This window comes from Lutra lutra, chromosome 6 (genome assembly GCF_902655055.1).
Source record: "Lutra lutra chromosome 6, mLutLut1.2, whole genome shotgun sequence".
In the NCBI taxonomy this organism is placed as follows: Eukaryota; Metazoa; Chordata; class Mammalia; order Carnivora; family Mustelidae; genus Lutra; species Lutra lutra.
Window position 1 is genome coordinate 107,251,755 of NC_062283.1, and position 18,634 is coordinate 107,270,388.

An 18,634-nucleotide genomic window follows, 5' to 3' on the forward strand; every position below is an offset into this window, starting at 1 on the left:
GAATCAGTAGATATAATTCAGGAGTCTTTAGATGTGGGCATCTTGGGGTGCCTGGTTGGCTCAGTCAGTTAAGCGTCCGACACTTGGTTTCGACTAAGTTCACGGTCTCAGGGCAGAAGACTTGAATAGATGTTTTTCCAAAGACATACAGATGGCCAAAAGACACATGAAAAGACGCTCAACATCACTGATCATCGGGAAATGCAAATCAAAACTACAATCAAATGAAAATCACACCTCTCAGAATTGCTAAAATCAGTAAAACAAGAAGTAACAGGTGTTGATGAGAACGTGGAGAAAAAGGAAACTTTGTGCACTGTTGGTGGGAATGTTGGTGGTGCAGCCACTCTGGAAAACAGCACGGAGTTTCCTCAAAAAGTTAAAAAAAAATAGAACTACTCTATGATCCAAAAATTGCACTACTAGGTATTTACCCAAAGGATACAAAAATACTAATTCAAAGAAATACATGCATCCCAATGTTTATAGAAGCATTATCTACAACAACCGTATTATGAAAACAGTCCAAGTGTCCACCAACTAATAATAAAGAAGATATGGGGTGTGAGTGTGTGTGTGTGTGTGTGTGTGTGTGTATACACAATGGAAAAAGAATGAAATCTTGCCATTTGCAATGACATGGATGGACTAGAGTGTATAATGCTAAGTGAAATAAGTCAAAGAAAGACAAATTCCACATGATTTCACTCATATGTAAAACGTAAGGAAAAAAAAACAAGCAAGGGGAAAAAAGAGAGAGGCAAACCAAGAAACAGACTCTTAACTATGGTGAACAAACTGATGGTTACCAGAGGGGAGGGGGAGGAGGGGCATGGGGCTAGATGGGTAATGGGGGTTAAGGAGGGTACTTGTGATGAGCACTGGGAGTTGTATGGAAGTGCTGAATCACTATATTGTATATCTGAAACTAATATTACACTGTATGTTAGCTAATTGGAATTTAAGTAAAAACCTAAAAACAAAACAAAACAGAACTGTTGCAGAGATCAGTGCTTCAGTTTCCAAGGGATATATACTTCACATATCAACATGATATTCCCAGAAACGCCACAAGATGGCTTTCTTACTTCAAATCCACAGTTGAGATTTTCAGAAATGTTTTATCTCCTCTTAGTTACTTTATGGGAGATTGTCATTGCTATTGGTCAAGGGTCTCCAGAAAAACAGAACGAATAGGGTGTGTGTATAAACATCACATATACGAAGAAATTTAGTATAAGGAATTGGCTCATGCAAATATGAAGGCTGACAAGTCCCCAGATCTGAAGTTGGCAAGTTGGAGACCCAGGAGAGCCAATGGTGTAGTTCTAATCCACACCCAAAGGCCTGAGAAATCAAGAGAGCTGACAATATAGTTCTAGTCCAAAGGCCAGCAGGCTTAAGACCCAGGAAGAGCCAGTTTTTCAGTCCAAATCCAAAGGTAGGAAAAAAAATGATGTTCCAGCTTGAAGGCAGTCAGGCAAGAGGGGTTCCCTCTTCCTCACAAGAGGTTCAGCCTTTTTGTTCTATTCAGATTTTCAGCTGACTGGAAGAGGCCCACCCACATTAGAAAGGGAAGCCTGCTTTCCTCAGTCTACCAATTCCAATGTTAATCTCATCCAGAAACACCCTCACAGACAAACCTAGAATAATATTTGACCAACTGTCTGGACACCCAGTGGCTTAGCTAAAAATGACACATAAAATTATTCATCCCACTCACACCAAATATTTTTCGCCAAATATTTGTTGAGTGAATGTTTACATCTGTAAGAAAAGCCAGTGAAAGAGGGATATGTCAAATATGGTCCACAGTCTCATGAAGCTAACAATCTAGAGAGCTTAACAGGATATCACATGAATAGCTACACAAATAATTATAAAATAACAATGTGATAAGTACAGGGGAAAGAAAAGGGAAATTGTCCTATCTAACTTAACTTAGGGCCTTAAAAGGAAAAGAGTTCACTAAGCAGTAATATTAAAATGAGATCTGAAGGACAAGAAGAAGAGTAGGAGTTGACCCCGGTGAAAGGTTCAGGGTGATTGTGCGGGAACAGCAGGGGCACAAACCCCAGGGCAGAAGAGCTTGGCTTCTTAGAGAGAGTAAGGGAAGGAGACATAAACTATGAGAAGAATGATGAAAGATGACCCTGGGAAGACAGGCAGGAACCAGAGCAGGCCAGTCTTTGTTAGCTAGGTAAAGTTCTAAACTTTATCCTAAGAGTAATGGGAAGACCCAGTTCTTTGCCTGATTGGTGATGCCATTTTGTGAAAACACTACAAGTGAGTCAGCAGTGCTCACCCACAGTGTTTGTTATTCACCACGCTGAGGAATCTCCATATGAAGGCTAGCTTGTTAAAGAGAAAACGGTGCTTCAGAACCAGTTTCTGAGTACCAGGCATATGAGAAGGTTCAGTGTGGGCTCATGATTCTCAATCTGTCTTCCATGGCTCTGTATGATTCACTTACATATTCCCAACTGCATCACTTGTCTTCATAACACCACCTCCTGTCCACCACACTAAGGGTGGATCTGATCCATGCCCTTCACCAACAACGTTTTAGGGCACCTGAGTGGCTCAGTAGGTTAAGTGTCTGCCTTTGGCTCAGGCCCTGATCCCAGGGTCCTGGGATCTGGGCAGGGAGTCTGTTTCTCCCTCTGCCCTTCCCCCTGCTTATGCTCTCTCTCACATGATCTCCCTCTCTCTCTTGAATAAATAAAATCTTAAAAAAATTAACATTTTAACTTAGAAAATTAACTTTAAAAATATATACTTTATACAATACTTCTAATACATAATGGAAACATCTAATCACTAGAAACCATTGTTGCATGTAGGAAGGGGAACAAACTAGCTGGGGTACCAAAGTGGGAGGGAGACAAACTTTTCACTTGTATTTTTTTTTTTTAAAGATTTTATTTATTTATTTGACAGACAGAGATCACAAGTAGGCGGAGAGGCAGGCAGAGAGAGAGGAGGAAGCAGGCTCCCTGCTGAGCAGAGAGCCCAATGTGGGGCTCGATCCCAGGACTCCGGGACCATGACCTGAGCCGAAGGCAGAGGCTTTAACCCACTGAGCCACCCAGGTGCCCCTGTATTTTTATTTTTATACAGTCAATCTGTAACACTATGAAAAATATTAAGAACTATTAAGAACCATTTCTCTCCATCTCCAAGAATAATATAACCATACTTATTTACATTTGTTAAATCTCTATCCTTATGTTCTGGCAGTTCTAGCTATGGCAGAGACTGCTAATTGCCTACACTAACATCTGTTTCTCCCTTTCTTCCCCAGCAACAGGACCCCAACATTATTTGGGGTAGTAATGTATTACCTAAAAGACTAAAATTCCAAACTACCCAATAGTTAGATGAGGCCCTATGACTGAGTTCTGAGCAATGACATGTAAGTATAAGTGATGTGTGGGATGTGGGGAAGGACCCTTAAAGAGAGCTGACTTCACTGGAAAGTGGCCATTCTTGTGTTTCTCTCATTTCTTCCAGAAGCCAGCTTGGAATACACAAATGATATCTATAGACCAACTGTCAGTTAAGACCATAAAGTGTTCCTGAAGACGGAAGAGGAGCAATGTTCCTGATGATCCTGTGACCCACCAAACAGGCCTAAATGTCTAACTCTGATTTTCTTCATGTGCCCAAGAAAAACAAGCTACATTTTAACCAAGTCACTATTATTTGTTTTTATTGGTGGTGTTGTTATATATATCAAAACCCGATCCTAAGTGATACACTGGTCATCCCTATACCCACTAAAGGAAAGAGATTCTCCAACACACACCCAACAGCATAATCACCCCACAACGTAGAATGTGATCTGTGGAGAGGTTATAGACACTTCTGAAAGGCAGAATAGAGGTATAAAAAGTTACTTCAACAAATATCCCTCATTTACCCATTTAACAGACTTTTATAGAATACTAACTATACTCCAGGTCCCAAGGGCAACTACATTAAAAGATAAAGCTATGATATAAGCCACCTCCCCAGAGGAATTTTGAACCTTGTAATTTCTGTAGTATTTTCTCCAACACAGCATAAAAAGAAACAGAAGTGAAAAACACCATATCAAAAAGGCCAAGTGGGGTGACTGGGAAGCTGAGTCAGTTAAGATCTTACTCTTAATTTTCGCTTAGGTCATGACCCCAGGGTGCTGAGACTGAGCCCCACATACAGCTCCTTGCTCAGCAGGCAGTCTGCTTAAACATTCTCTCTCCCTCTGCCCCTCCTCCTGCTCTCTTTTTCTCAAATGAATAAACAAATCTTTAAAAAAAGAAAAAAAAAGGCCAAGCAGTTTTCTAAATCCTTAGAATATAGGAATTTTTTAAATTATGTTGAGTTCTTATTTTTACATAAAACATTTTCCACAGAATAACGTTTCTTACTAATATTACTATAACAAATATGTACCCAGTAAATGGCGGGGGGGGGGGGGTATGTGTGAGAATATATATTTGAGAGGAGATTCCCCTGATTATCCCCCTGAGACTTAAAACCAAGGTATACCGAGTTTCACATGTTCATATCCTAAAAATAACAATCTAAGGGTTCTGGTTCTGTGCAAGATGGTATAAGCATATTTTTTCTTGTCTCTCCCCAAGAACCCAACTATAAACTTGTACAGAATGCACTGGGCAACTACCTGAAGACTGAAAATTAAATGGCAACATAAAAATGGGCAAGAAGACCAAAATCCAAGGTACCACCAAACCAACAGTGAATTTTCTGGAGTTTTGCCTTTCAGTGCAGCCTGGTTTCCCCCGACCCTCATCTGTAATCAACTGGCCTTAACTTAAAACACAGCACAAAAGCTAAAAGTGAAACTGAGCTCAGACAGAAAGAGGGCCAAGAGAAGCTTTCTTTTTCTGGTCCAAGAATCAGGAAAGGAGACTCTCAAAGGTCACAGAAAAGGGAAATCCATATTATCTTCCATTCTCTCCAGACTCAGCCCCCGAGGAATCCCATAGTTGGTGACAGGGGCACAATCACCACACATGTCTAAAATTGTAAGAAAGGAAAAGCATTCTTTTTAACCAGAAGAGCAATGGTCCTAAAATCACGGATCAAATGTCTGTTGCATTTTTCTCTGTCTTCCAGTCACTTGGCCCTAAGTACAAATGCAGGTAGAGAAAGTATACTGCAGAGCAAGGAAACTAAAGGCCTAATTTTCTGGCTAGTGAGCTTGGAAGGGGGCCCTCAAGGAGACAAAGTATCAGCAAGATCATAGAAAGAAGGGAATTCAAGAAAGCAATCCCATAAAGTTGTATATGAAATCCCGAACTCACCTCTGAGCTACACATGTATAGATCTGATCTTAAATAGTCTCACAAAGGATTTGAAAACTAAACTTGGTGTAAATCACTGCATAGATCCTAGCCTGGCCACTGGGCAGTACACATGATGGAACAGATCCAGATGGCACTACAAAGTGGCTTTGAAAATGGAATACCGGAACCACAAACCACAGAAGATGGGTCCACCTTATGAATTAATCTAACCAGGTTGAAAATTAAAAATTAAAAAGAACAATAGTCCCTTTGGGATTTAACCAAAACCTAGAATCTCATAATATGCGTATGTATAGGATATATGCAAAAATTACTCAGCAAACAAAGAAACAGGAAAATGTTTACTTTCAAAGGAAAAGAAAATCAATAATGATACAGAGAATAGAGTTATCAGACAAAGATTTAAAGTTTTTGTGATCATACACCAAATCATAAGAGCAAAATCTTCTGAAATGATGGGAAAATAGAATGTCTCAGCCAAGAAGTTATGCTATAAAGAACCAAATGGAAGTTTTAGAAATAAAAAATACAATAACTAAAATAATAAATTCATAGGATAGGCTCAAGAACAGAATGGAGATATAAAAGCAAAGAGTCAGTGAACTTGAAGATGGATCAACCGATCTGAAAAACAAAGAAAAAAACAGGAAAAGAAGTCAGAGTCCAGGGACCCTTGGGACCATAACAAAAAACCTAACATTTGTATCAACACAATGCCAAAGGAGAGCAGAAAGAAAAAATATTTGGAGAAATAATGGCTAAACACTTAACCAATTTTGGCCCAAGATGTAAACTTACAAACTCAAGAAGCGCAGCAAACCCCAAGAAGATAATCTAAAAACAACAACAGCAACAACAAAACCTAAATCTAGAAAAATTGTTTCAAAATGCCAAAAACTAGAAACAAAGAAAACATCTCTAAAGGAGCCAGAAAAAAATGACCCATTGCAAGTATATAATTTGAATGACTGCAGATTTCTCACCAGAAACAAGGGAGGCCTGGGGCGCCTGGGTGGCTCAGTGGGTTAGGCCGCTGCCTTCGGCTCAGGTCATGATCTCAGGGTCCTGGGATCGAGTCCCGCATCGGGCTCTCTGCTCAGCAAGAAGCCTGCTTCCCTCTCTCTCTCTCTCTGCCTGCCTCTCCGTCTACTTGTGATCTCTCTGTCAAAATAAATAAAAAAAAAAAAAAAGAAAAAAAGAAACAAGGGAGGCCAGAAGGAAAAGGAAAGATAATTTTTTTAGAGATTTTTTTATTTATTCATATGAGAGAGAGAGAGAATGAGAACAGGAGTATGGAGTAGAGTCAGAGGGAGAGAGAGAAGCAGACTTCCCTCTGAGCAGGGAGCCTGATGCGGGGCTTGATCCCAGGACCCCAGGACCCCAGGACCATGACCTGAGCCAAAGGCAGACCCTTAACCAACTAAGCCTCCCAGATGCCCTGAGGAATGACATTTTTAAAGTGTTGCAGGTAAACAACTGCCAACCCAAAATTCTACAACTGATGAAAATACTCTTTGGAAACAAAAGTGGAATAAAGACATTCGCAGATGAAGGCAAACTAAGACAACTGGTCTTCAGCAAACCTGCTCTAAAAGAAATGCTACAGGCAATTTTTTTTTAAAGAATTTTAAAATTTATTTATTTTAGAGAGACAGCATATAAATGAACAAGGGAGGAAGAGACAGTGAGGGAGAAGCAGACTCCACCGCACTGAGCATGGAGCCTGACTCAGGGCTCAGTCTCACTACATTGAGATCAGGACCTGAGCTGAAACCAAAAGTAGGCACTTAACCGACTGAGCCACCCAGGTGTCCTGCTAAAGGCAATTCTTTAGATCGAAGAGAAATGATACCTGAGGAAAACCTAAAATGGCAAATATCTGGGTAACTGTAACAGGTTACCTTTTCCCTCTTAAATTCTTTAAAATATGTATGACAATTAAAGATAATAAACATTAAATTATTACATCAAAATTTTTTCTCATAACTCAATAGCAAAACAAACAATCCAATTAAAAAATGGGCAGAGCATCTGAATAGACATTCTTCCAAAGAAGATAAACAGATGGACAACAGATACATGAATAGAATCTCAGTATCACTAATCATCAGGAAAATGAAAATCAAAAGCACAATAAATCACGTCATACCTGTTAGAACGGCTATTATCAAAAAGACAAGAAATGACAAGTATCGGTGAGGATGTGGAAAAAAGGGAACCCTTTATTCCACACTGTTGGTGGGAATAGAAATTAAAAATAAAACTACCATATGATCTAGCAATTCCACCTCTGGCTTTTTATCTACAGAAAACAAAAACACCACATTGAAAGGATATGTGCACACCACATGTTCACAGAAGCATTATTTGAAACTGCCAAGATATGGAAACAACCCAAATGTCCATCAATGGATGAATGAATAAAGAAAGTGTGGCACATATATATGTAATGTAACCTTATTCAGCCATAATAAAAAAGAAGGGAATCTCACCATTTGCAACAACATGGATGGATCTTGAAAGCATTACACTAATAAAGTCAGAGAAAAACAAATATATATGGTCTCACATGTGGAATCTAAAAACAAAACTAAACAAGCTCATGGATACAGGGAAAAGACTGCTGGTTTGCAGAACTGGGAAGTAGGTGGGTAGAAGAAATGGGTAAAAGTATTCAAAAAGCGGGGCGCCTGGGTGGCTCAGTGGGTTAAAGCCTCTGCCTTCGGCTCAGGTCATGGTCCCAGGGTCCTGGGATCGAGCCCCACATCAGACTCTCTGCTCAGCAGGGAGCCTGCTTCCTCCTCTCTCTCTGCCTGCCTCTCTGCCTACTTGTGATCTCTGTCTGTCAAATAAATAAATAAAATCTTAAAAAAAAAAGTATTCAAAAAGCACAAACTTTCGGTCATAAAATAAACAAGCCATGGGGATGAATGTACAGCATGGTGACTATAGTTAATAATACTGTAAACACTGTATTGCATATTTTAAAGTTGCTAAGAGAGTAAGCCTTAAAAGATCTTATCACAAGAAAAACATTTTTCATAACTATATATATGACAGATGTTAGCTAGACCTATTGTGATCATTGTGGTGATCATTTACCAATGCATACAAATATCAACTCATTATGTTGTATACTTGAAGCAAATTTAATGTTATATGTCAATTATATCTCAATTTTAAAAACTCCATGTAATGTATGGCAATTTAAGTGGATGTAATAGTAACAACTATAACATAATCAGAGGACAGTAATAAGACATGATAATAAAGTTTCTACATTCCAACTGAACTGGTAAATGGTCATTTTAAGGAGACCAAAAACTTATGTATAGATTAATTCTTAGAACAAGTACCAAAAAAGGACTATAGAAAGAGATACTGTCAAAAACTCAAAAGATAAATTAAACTGGAATAAATATTCAAACAATATAAAAGAAGACAGGAAAGGAGAAATAAAGAAATGAGACAAAGGAAACAGATACCTAATAATAAAATGGTGAACAGAAATCTAGACATACCAATAATTATATTAAGTGTAAATGTTCTAAAGACAAAAACTAAAAGAGATTATCAGAAACTGACAACAGCTACAAGCTAAATTGATTAGATCATTACCATCTCTCACCTGCATGTTCCTGTAAAGATTAGGAAATGTCAACTTTAATGTGTGACTCTGTATGTCACTATTTCCGGCTCTTCCTTTTAACTTATATCATTGGATCTTTCTAACCAGTAATATCTGTATGTTTTTATTAAGCTTTGATTCTCAAAGGATAGTTATAATACTGTTTTCCATTTTCCCAATTTCTCAAGTGAATTTTCTCATTATTTGGTAAAACAAATTTCCTAAGAAATTTGAGGAAGGAATTCTTATAGAGATAAACAGTTTTTGTCCCTTTGATATGTCCTGCACTGACAGCAGTATGTTAAAGTCTGCTAGTATTAGTGTTTATTTCTCTTTGCATGTCCTATAGCAGGGTCTTTTTTTATGAAGGTAGTTGCTGTGTTATTTGGTGCATAGATATTCATTGCTTTTTAATCTCATTCAAAATTGTACTTTTCAGAATTATAGAGAGTATTGTGTCTCACTTATTGTTTTTTGATATGGATTCTACATTGTCTGATGTCAGGTATAACCCTGTTTGCATTTTCCATGTCTTTATTTTTATCTTTTTATAGCATTTTGTTTTCAATATGCCTTTCATCTATAGCATCATGTGCTTATACTTTGTGAAATGATCTGAAAATAAATTTATTAATAGGTGAATTATTCTCATTTATATTTACTGATACTGATGAGGGATAGAAACATAAAATATTCATGTTTAGCCCAGAAGGTTATTCTGTTGCCAGAGGCTATTAGAACGTTGATAGCTCCAATAAGGATCAAAAACATGCTGGTGACTAAATTCTTTTTTTTTTTTTTTTAAGATTTTAGAAAAAGAGCACATGCATGTGCACAATGGGGAGGGGTAAAGGGAGAAGGAGAGGGAGAATGTCAAACAGACTCCCTGCTGAGCATGTAGCCTGATGCAGAACTCTGCTCCCGCAACCGTAAGATCATGACCTGAGCCCAAATCAGAAGTCAGATGCTTTATCTGACTGAGCCACCCAGGCACCCCTGGTTGCTACATTCTTAAAAGGTCTCATGATTTCCTGGATATCTCATCAATAGTTAATATCAAACTAAATGATAAACACCAGAGAAATCTTGTGAAAGGAGTTTTATGAGCAGAAATTCAAAGAAGACATTATACTTCTTGCACATCCCCTATCCCTTGAGTACCAAGCATATAACCACCAGCTTCATACAGTAAAAGCGCAGCTCTCTTGCTCATGGATCCTGTCCCCATGCTACTCAAATTTACCAAACAGCACTATAAAACGTCTCAAGAATTCTTTCTTGACTGTTGGGTTTGACAACCCCACAACAATATGACCAATATGTTTACTCTCAATTCTGTCACGATTACGTTACAGTTATCAGATGTACAAATTAAGTATAGGATTTTGAATAAGTAAAATTTTAAATGCTTATAAAAATGGTCATTAACCAAGTTTTAGTTTTTTCTGGCTCTGAGCAACCAAGTCAGGACTTATTGTTTTGCTAACTAACCAAGATCTGCCGCTATCAGTAACAATAATGTTCTCATCATTTCAAGATTATTGGTTTAAAAGATTAATTCAATTTGGACATGTAGATAGAAAAACAGAAGGAGGTTGGGCAAGCACCACCAAGGCAAACTAGAGGCTCATATGTGTGACACTAAGACACAGAAAAGAAAGTTACCCTCTAAAAATAGTAGTGAAAAAAAAGTTACTCTCTAATAATAGTAGTGAATAGTAGTGAATGCACTACTTAAGGAAGTTATACAGCATAATTTTTTTAACTATGGATTGTGATTCACATTTATTTAAAAGATTTTATTTATTTATTTGAGAGAGAGAGTGTGTGCACAAGTGGGGGGAGGGGCAGAGGGAGACACTCTCAAGCAGACTCTGTGGGGGCATGGAGCCCAATATGGGGCTCTATCTCACCACCCATAAATCACAATCTGAACAGTAACCAAGAGCTGAATGCTCAACCAATTGAGCCACCTAGACACCCCTCACATTAAGGAAAAAAAAAAAAACACTGAAATAGAATAGGTACTACTAGAATGCACTAAAGGCAGGAAAGTATTGTATTATGATACTTTGTTCCAATTATATATGTATTAGTTTGCTAAGGCTGCCATAACAAAGTACCGACTAAGTGACTAAAACAACAGAAATTTATTTTCTCACAGTTCTGAAGGCTGGAAGTCCAAGATCAAAATGTTGGTAGGGTTGCTTACATTCTGAGGCTTTTCTTACTGACTTTTCTCTTTGTATTCACATCTTCCTTCCTCTTCTTTTTTATTTATTTATTTGACAGACAGAAATCACAAGGAGGCAGAGAGGCAGGCAGAGAGAGAGGAGGAAGCAGGCTCCCCACTGAGCAGAGAGCCCTATGCAGCTCGATCCCAGAACCCTGGGATCATGACTGAGCTGAAGGCAGAGGCTTTAACCCACTGAGCCACCTAGGTGCCCCCTTCCTTCCTCTTCTTGTAAAAGACATCAGCCATATTGAATTAAGGCCCACCCTAAAGACCTGGTTGTAACTTATTACCTCTTAAAGATCTTAGCTCCAAATACCATTACATTATGAAATACCAGGGATAAGTACTTCACTACATGACTCTTGGGAGTCATTCAGCTCATAACATTCACTTATACATACATCATGTATGTACGCTCTGGGTCACAATCAAAAAAGTTTTAAAATACCTTCATAGAGGACTCTGAAGAGACAATTCAAATGTATTAAATATATTCTAAGCTTAAGGGGCCTACTCCTGATTTTATAATGGAGTCTTAGGACTCCATCAGTCTCCAGATTTCCAGGTCTTTCTGAAGCAGTTTATAATTTAACTACCCCAGGGATACTCATAATGCAATTATGAAAATTCGTCTGAACATGTAAGTACTTTGCTGATAGTCTCACTCAACATTACCTGATTAAAAAAATAACCTTAGTGTTTTAGATGTTGGGTTTATTAGTATAAAGCTCTAATAGTTATATTTCCATGTTTTTAGAGACTAGGAGTCATTATTATATTGATTTCCCAAGCTACCAGATTAAACTATAGACACTTAAAGCCATACTGTCTCTTTCTTCTCTTAAAACTCAAAGGCCGGGGCGCCTGGGTGGCTCAGTGGGTTAAAGCCGCTGCCTTCGGCTCAGGCCATGATCCCGGGGTCCTGGGATGGAGCCCCGCATCGGGCTCTCTGCTCGGCAGGGAGCCTGCTTCCCTTCCTCTCTCTCTCTGCCTGCCTCTCTGCCTACTTGTGATCTCTGTCTGTCAAATAAATAAATAAAATCTTTAAAAACAAAAAACAAAAAACTCAAAGGCCTCGGGAGGCCTGGGTGGCTCAGTTGGTTAAGCCGCTGCCTTCAGCTCAGGTCATGATCCTGGGGTCCTGGGATCGAGTCCTGCTTTGGGCTCCTTGCTTGGCAAGGAGCCTGCTTCCTCCTCTCTCTCTGCCTGCTTGTGTGTACTCTCTCTCTCTGACAAATACATAAAATCTTAAAAAAAAAAAAAAGTCAATATTTAAAAAAAAAAACTCAAAGGCCTCAAATATCTTAACAGTTTAATCAGTGGCTAACCTAGATATATTTTTAAGGCCCGAGGGAAAATATTGACATTTTAAATTTTCTAAATTCACTTAAGACAACAACTCTCCTTTGTTTAAAATGTATTACTTTATATGCATTAAGCTAAAAACAGGTAAAAACTAACATATAAGCCATAAGATATTTTAAATATCATTTTAAGAATATAAACATCCACATTTTACCTTCAAGCCCTATGTCCATGTCTAAGAAAATTTCCTAATCACTTAGGTTAGAAACATTTCCAAATTTATTCTACTTAATTGCAACATATCTTATGATTTATTCTGGATCTATATACTATCAAAGTTGGTTGAGTTGGTTCAAGAACATAAAATAATGAAGTAACGAATGGGCAAATCAGGGCAATCTTGAATCTCTCACATTATTTGGTCATGTCAATTTTGAAAACCATTGGAAAACAGTCCAAATATTTGTTTGGTCAGAGTAACGATTTTTTCCAAAGTCAAACAGAATCAAGTAAAGGCTGGTTTCACACCACTGGAGCTTTTAAATTTCCTGTCTCTGCAATTCACTCCCTCTTCTCCCAATAATTTTAACTAGAAAAGCATACCTCTACCTTTCTCTAACAAGCCAAGTTCTTTCGTACTTCCAAGCCTTTACATACTTTGAACAGAGTGCTGAACAGCAAAAAACTTTTCCTTTTCTATTTCTTCACAAATACATGCTTTATACCTGGCATTCTGTGAAAGTGTATGAAAGATTGCAAAGGTTATGTGATGTCAGTCAAACTCAATTATATGAATCTGAGGGTAAAATATAAATCTTCCTTTCCCAGAGAGAAGATATATTTTTGTTTTGTACTATAAAATAAAGAACACAATCCTATCATCCAAGATTCAAGAGAAGGGGGTTAGTACACTACAAAAATAAGTACTTTATAATTGCTCCAGCTATGAGCTCAGACTTTCTATACAAAAGTAATATGTTAATAATGATAGGACTAAAAGACTTCCTGTTTTTAGAATATATAATTTAGAAACAATTAATATTCACTATCTCAAATAATCTTTTGAATATCTGAGTGAAGAAGCAAGGCAGAAACCATATTACAACAGAAATATAAGTGCACTAACAAGAATCTTCTTCATTGCTATATTATTTGAACCAGAATATTACCTAGTATAGTGGGTTCTCAACAAATATTTTCTAAATAAAAAAATATAAAGTAATGAATGAAGTTATCACTTTATTTTGTAAGGACAGTAACTGAAGCCAGTTGAGAAAAGTTCACTCAAAATCTCACAGCTGCTAAATGGAAGAATTGGGACTTATGCTTTCCTCTAGATACAATGTCTTAGAATGTTCATTCCATTACATTGCATTTCTCATACTTGCCCAAAAGATAGAAGGAAATTAGAACACAAAAATGAAAAATCTCAGACTATCTTCAGTGTTTCCTAAACTCCATATCACCAGTCTCAAAAGTCCTCAAATGAAACTCATCTTTCTACTCATTCAAGCACAGTATTTTGATTTTATGCTACCCTATCCTACCGCTGTTGTTTGAGATACAGCAAAGTAACAGGTATGGAGGCATATAGGTACATCCAAATCAGAATGAAATTCATATCAATGGGGTTCCATTAAATAACACATCAGTTTTTATACGCTGAGGCAATCCAGAGAATTGTGGTAGGTAAAAATTCCTGGATGATTAACTCTGGTATAGTTTACACTGAAGAAAAAGAGGAGGTTTAAGGTATCTTTTCCTCATAGTCACAAGACATTTCTCTCTTTTCCCTACAACACCTCCAACTAGGTCTTGACATGCTGAGAAACAAACATCTACAAATGCACTTGCCCAGAGCTCATTTTTTAGATTTAAAAGTTAATAATGCTGGCCAAACAAACTTTAATAAGTCACTAACTTAAACTGGATTAAAATGCCTAAAATATAACAGAGTGATATCTTTTGAAGATTTATTTGTAGGTCATGTTATTATTTAATCTTAAAGACATGAAAACCACATAAGCACAATCATGATAGAACTATCAATTAGAATTTTCTACTAATGCTAGAGAAACAAAGCAAATGAATGCATTTAGAAATAAAAAATAAGTGATTTTTATCATGTGTAAAATTTTAATTTTGAAGAGTGATTTATGAAACATTATTAGTCACATGAAAATTCCTGAGAAAAAATGTGAAATACAACTCATCTAAATCAGAAGGTATCCTTAAAAATCATTAACATTAAACATTAAATTAGATAAGCACATTTAACACAAAGAAAAGCACCTCAAAGATAGTTAGGGCTATGTACAGAAAGATACTGAATCTCATAAATGTGAGGTACTTTCCCAAAGACTATGATGCAATCCTACAGAAATTATGTAATTTGAGTATAAGCAAATAGTAAGAATCATATTACTAATAAAGAACCTTATTTCTCTTCAGTTTTTATAATTTTTTATTTTTTTTAATTTGGATCACACCTACTATTAACCTTGATTTTACCAAGACTAATCACCTCCTTAAGGTTATGTAGCAAGTAATTAAAATTTCATGGATGATCAGGTTTAAACCACATTCCAACTATTCTTCTGTACCCATTAGATACTGTATAATGTATAGAGAGTCAACTGAGCTTTAGAGTTCAATGCAATTTACTTCCAAGAAATTACATTAAACAGGATGTCTTAAAATAATGTTCAAACTACCACTCTAAAAGCTTTTTGCTTTATATTTTTTAATCTTTTCGCTTTAAAAGCTGAGTACTGTTTAAAAGATAAAAGAAATAAAAATGGTTCATTCATTCATTCATTAAACACTTATTCAAAGCCCAATGAGCAAAATTCTGTACTAAGTATGATTCCTGACCTATGACAATCAAATAAGAAAAAATAAACAAAATATAGTAAACACAAAATGACATGATACAACTGGATACATATAAACAGAGGTGTCAAGTAATGATAATAGAACTGAGATAATTAGGAAAGTCCTCCCTAGAGAGATCATTATTAAATCAACTAATGCCATTTTAATTGTAGGAAATTACACACAGGCAAAAAGGAAAGCATTTAGAGATTTTGCAAATATATTTCAAGTGGAAGATTAATTGGGGGACTAATGAGATCAATTTGGATAAGATAGTAAACCTGACAAGACTAATTTTACATTCAGTGTAATAGACACTATTATAGCTCCTTGGATGACAGAAGAGTAACGTGAGGAAAACACTAACTGATGAAGGTATGTTTCTCATATCTACATGTAGGACAGACCATAACACTGAAAATAAAACCAGCAAAACTGTTGCAGTTACCCAACAGGTAAGGTGATGAAGGTCTGTGTTAATATGGCTGAAGGCGGCTTCGTGTAGCCAGATGACAGGCTGGAGTTCTAGAGAGCATGATCTACTTGCCAAAGTTCTCATAAAAATCAACAAAAATTCCTGGGTTATCAGTAAACTTTAAAGCCAAGAGATCTTCAGTGCATGGCAGATCAAGAACATCCCACAGCCACAGTTTCAATGGTACATGAAAGGCAATTCTGTGACTTCCATGAAGCGCCACACAGCTACCTTAGAACTCAATAAGAAAAGCTTATTTCTTTCATCATCCCAGAGTTGGTGAACTAGATTTGTAAATCCAATTTGACACCTATGCAGACAATAAAGTTCTGTTATAAATTAAAAAATGTGTTCTTAACATATTATGCTGCACCCTTCAACTTGGTGGAAGATCTCTGTGATATTATTGTTAAGTAGGAGTTAATTCTTATTGATGAACAGGAGCCAAAAAGATTTCAAGAGCATACATTCCTGATGCAAACAGTAAAGGCATAATGACTCTTGCTCAGTGATTGCCTATTCCATCTACCCACTCGAAACACTCATACTTGCCCATGACTTTGGGAAATTCAAACAGGTTATACCACTCATGCAGTCCTTCTTAGGCGACCGACAACCCATTATTTGGTCATAAATTACAGGAAGCAGATACACATGAAAGTCACACACTGTTCTGTCACATCAGATTTTACCTTTTTTCTACTGAAAATAGACCCCAACCTGCAGAATAAAAAGAAAAATCAAGCTAGCAATTAAATTTTTTTGAAGAAAAAAATAAGTAGAAACTACTCAAAATTTCACGTTTTATGACCACAAATACTGAATAACCCCATATTTGTAAAAGTTACCTGTTACCACGAAATCAAAAAGAACTCACACTAGCTACAATTAAAAGGAATCACAAGTCCTCAAGCCATTAATAATGATCAACAAATCACCAGCACTGTGACCAGAAGGTAAGAACTGAGGTCCAGTTTCTAATGAGAAAGAGCATCTACTAAAGAGATGACCAAAATGACTAAAGAGATCTCTGTGCTGACTGATGCCATTCCCCATATCCTAAAGAAGGAGGATAGGTCAAGAGCACAGGTACACAAAAAGAACAATCTAGAGACAAACCTGGCTATAACATAAGTGTGACGGCTTAGTATCTACCTAAGCAACATTATAAATTAGGTATTTTTCATTTGAGAGAAATATTGGGTGTTTACATTACCTAAGCAGTGAGGAAAAATGAAATGTCACCAGGATCTGAAAAAGGTTCTCTAAACTCCAATGAAATCTTGTTTTAGTAAGAGGTCTTTAAAACAACAACAACAACAACGTTTTAATTTCCAGAAGGCCAGATTCGAAAAACAGGAATGGCTTTGCCCACAGCCCCATGTCTAGGGAAGGATTCTGCACCAGGCCACGCAAAGTGTCCAAGGCAGAAGCCACCCACCACGCATTCCCAGCCTTTTCATCGTGTCTCTCCAGAAACCAAGAGGCCCTGATATCGAGCTTGTTAATGTGATCGGAGCCTTTCAGAACGCATTTCTGCCGGGATGCACCAGTAGGGCCACTTCTCTCCAGAGCAGCCTCCAGCAATTGCCAGGCTGAGGGGAACCGGTAAGTGGGTGGCACGTTCAGGCTGAGCTGGCAGCCCACCTGCTATCTTCACCGAAACAGCAGTTCACGCACTCAGCCTGATACTACTTTCTCCGGCTTGGCTCCTGAGAAGCCAAAAAGTACTGTAAACAAGTTACATCTTCTTTCCCCAAACGGGATGCCGAGGTGCACCAGCACCGGGCTCCCATCACACTGAGGGGCGCGGCGCCTACTGGGCGGCCCCTCCATTCTGCGCGCACAGAGGGCCGCGGGTGTCGGGAGAGCCGGCAGAGGGGCGAGGCGGAGCCCGGGACCCTCCGAGGGCCTGCGTCTGAGCGAAAGCGGCCGCTGGGCCGCCAGGTGGGCCGCGGGCTCACCTTGTTGAGGTGGGGGTTCCGCGTCACGGCGTAACCGCGCTGGTGGGTGTGGCGGCGGCGGGGTGCTGCAGGCTCCATGGCGGGTGCACGGGTGGGGTGCGGGGTCGGCCCGGGGCGTGCGGCGCGCGGTGCAGGCGGCGGCGGATGCTGCTGGGGCGCCCGCGCTGACTGCGGCGGCGGCGGCGGCGGCCGCGCTGGGAAAGAGCCGGCGGTCGGGGGCGGGCGTGGGTGGCGAGAGGGGGTGGACGCGGCGGGAGGAGCCCGCGAGAAGCCGGTGTCCCCAGCCGGGCAGCCTGCGAGAATCGCTGAGTCATGGCAGGAGATCAGCCGGGCCGGCGAGCGAGGAGGAGGAGGAAGAGCGAGGCTCCGGCGGCGCCGCGGGTGCCGGAGGGGAGGCGGCCGCGGGAGTCGCTCCCTTCCACCCACAGGGCTTCTGGTCACAATTGTCCTTGCCCGTCGCTGCGTGGGGCGTGCCTCCGTTGTTCGGGGAATTCTCTTACCCCCCGGGACCTACGCGGGCAGCAAGGCCAGGTTCCCCCGCGCGCCCCGGTGGCCTTGTGGGTACCGTCGCCCCTGGCCGAGGGGAGCCCTTGGCGGGAGCCCCCAGGGAAGCTGGAAAGGAGCGAAATGGAGAGGTGCAGGCAGACACAGCGGCTGCGGGACCACGGGATGGGAGCCCTCACGAAATGGACTCGGGAGTTTGCGGAACACCTCGACTGACTGAGACTCAGACCGCTCTGTCCCTTTCTGTTAGGGGGGCTTCAAAGCTCTGTCCTCCATCCCGAGGCCGGCCGTGTCCGGGGGCCGGACAGAGCCAACCTTGACCCAGAAACCAGA

The 18,634-nt window shown here is 39.3% G+C and overlaps 1 protein-coding gene across 1 annotated transcript in view; it reads right to left on the reverse strand.

Annotated features, from left to right (window-relative positions):
- The window catches only part of ME1 (malic enzyme 1), a 184,841-nt gene extending 166,860 nt beyond the window's left edge, over nucleotides 1–17,981 (reverse strand). The window contains exon 1 of the mRNA XM_047733415.1: nucleotides 17,798–17,981. Within this exon, the coding sequence (XP_047589371.1) occupies nucleotides 17,798–17,875 (78 nt within the window). The 5' untranslated portion in view covers nucleotides 17,876–17,981. The remainder of the gene's footprint in view (nucleotides 1–17,797) is intronic.
- Nucleotides 17,982–18,634: the final 653 nt, after the last annotated feature.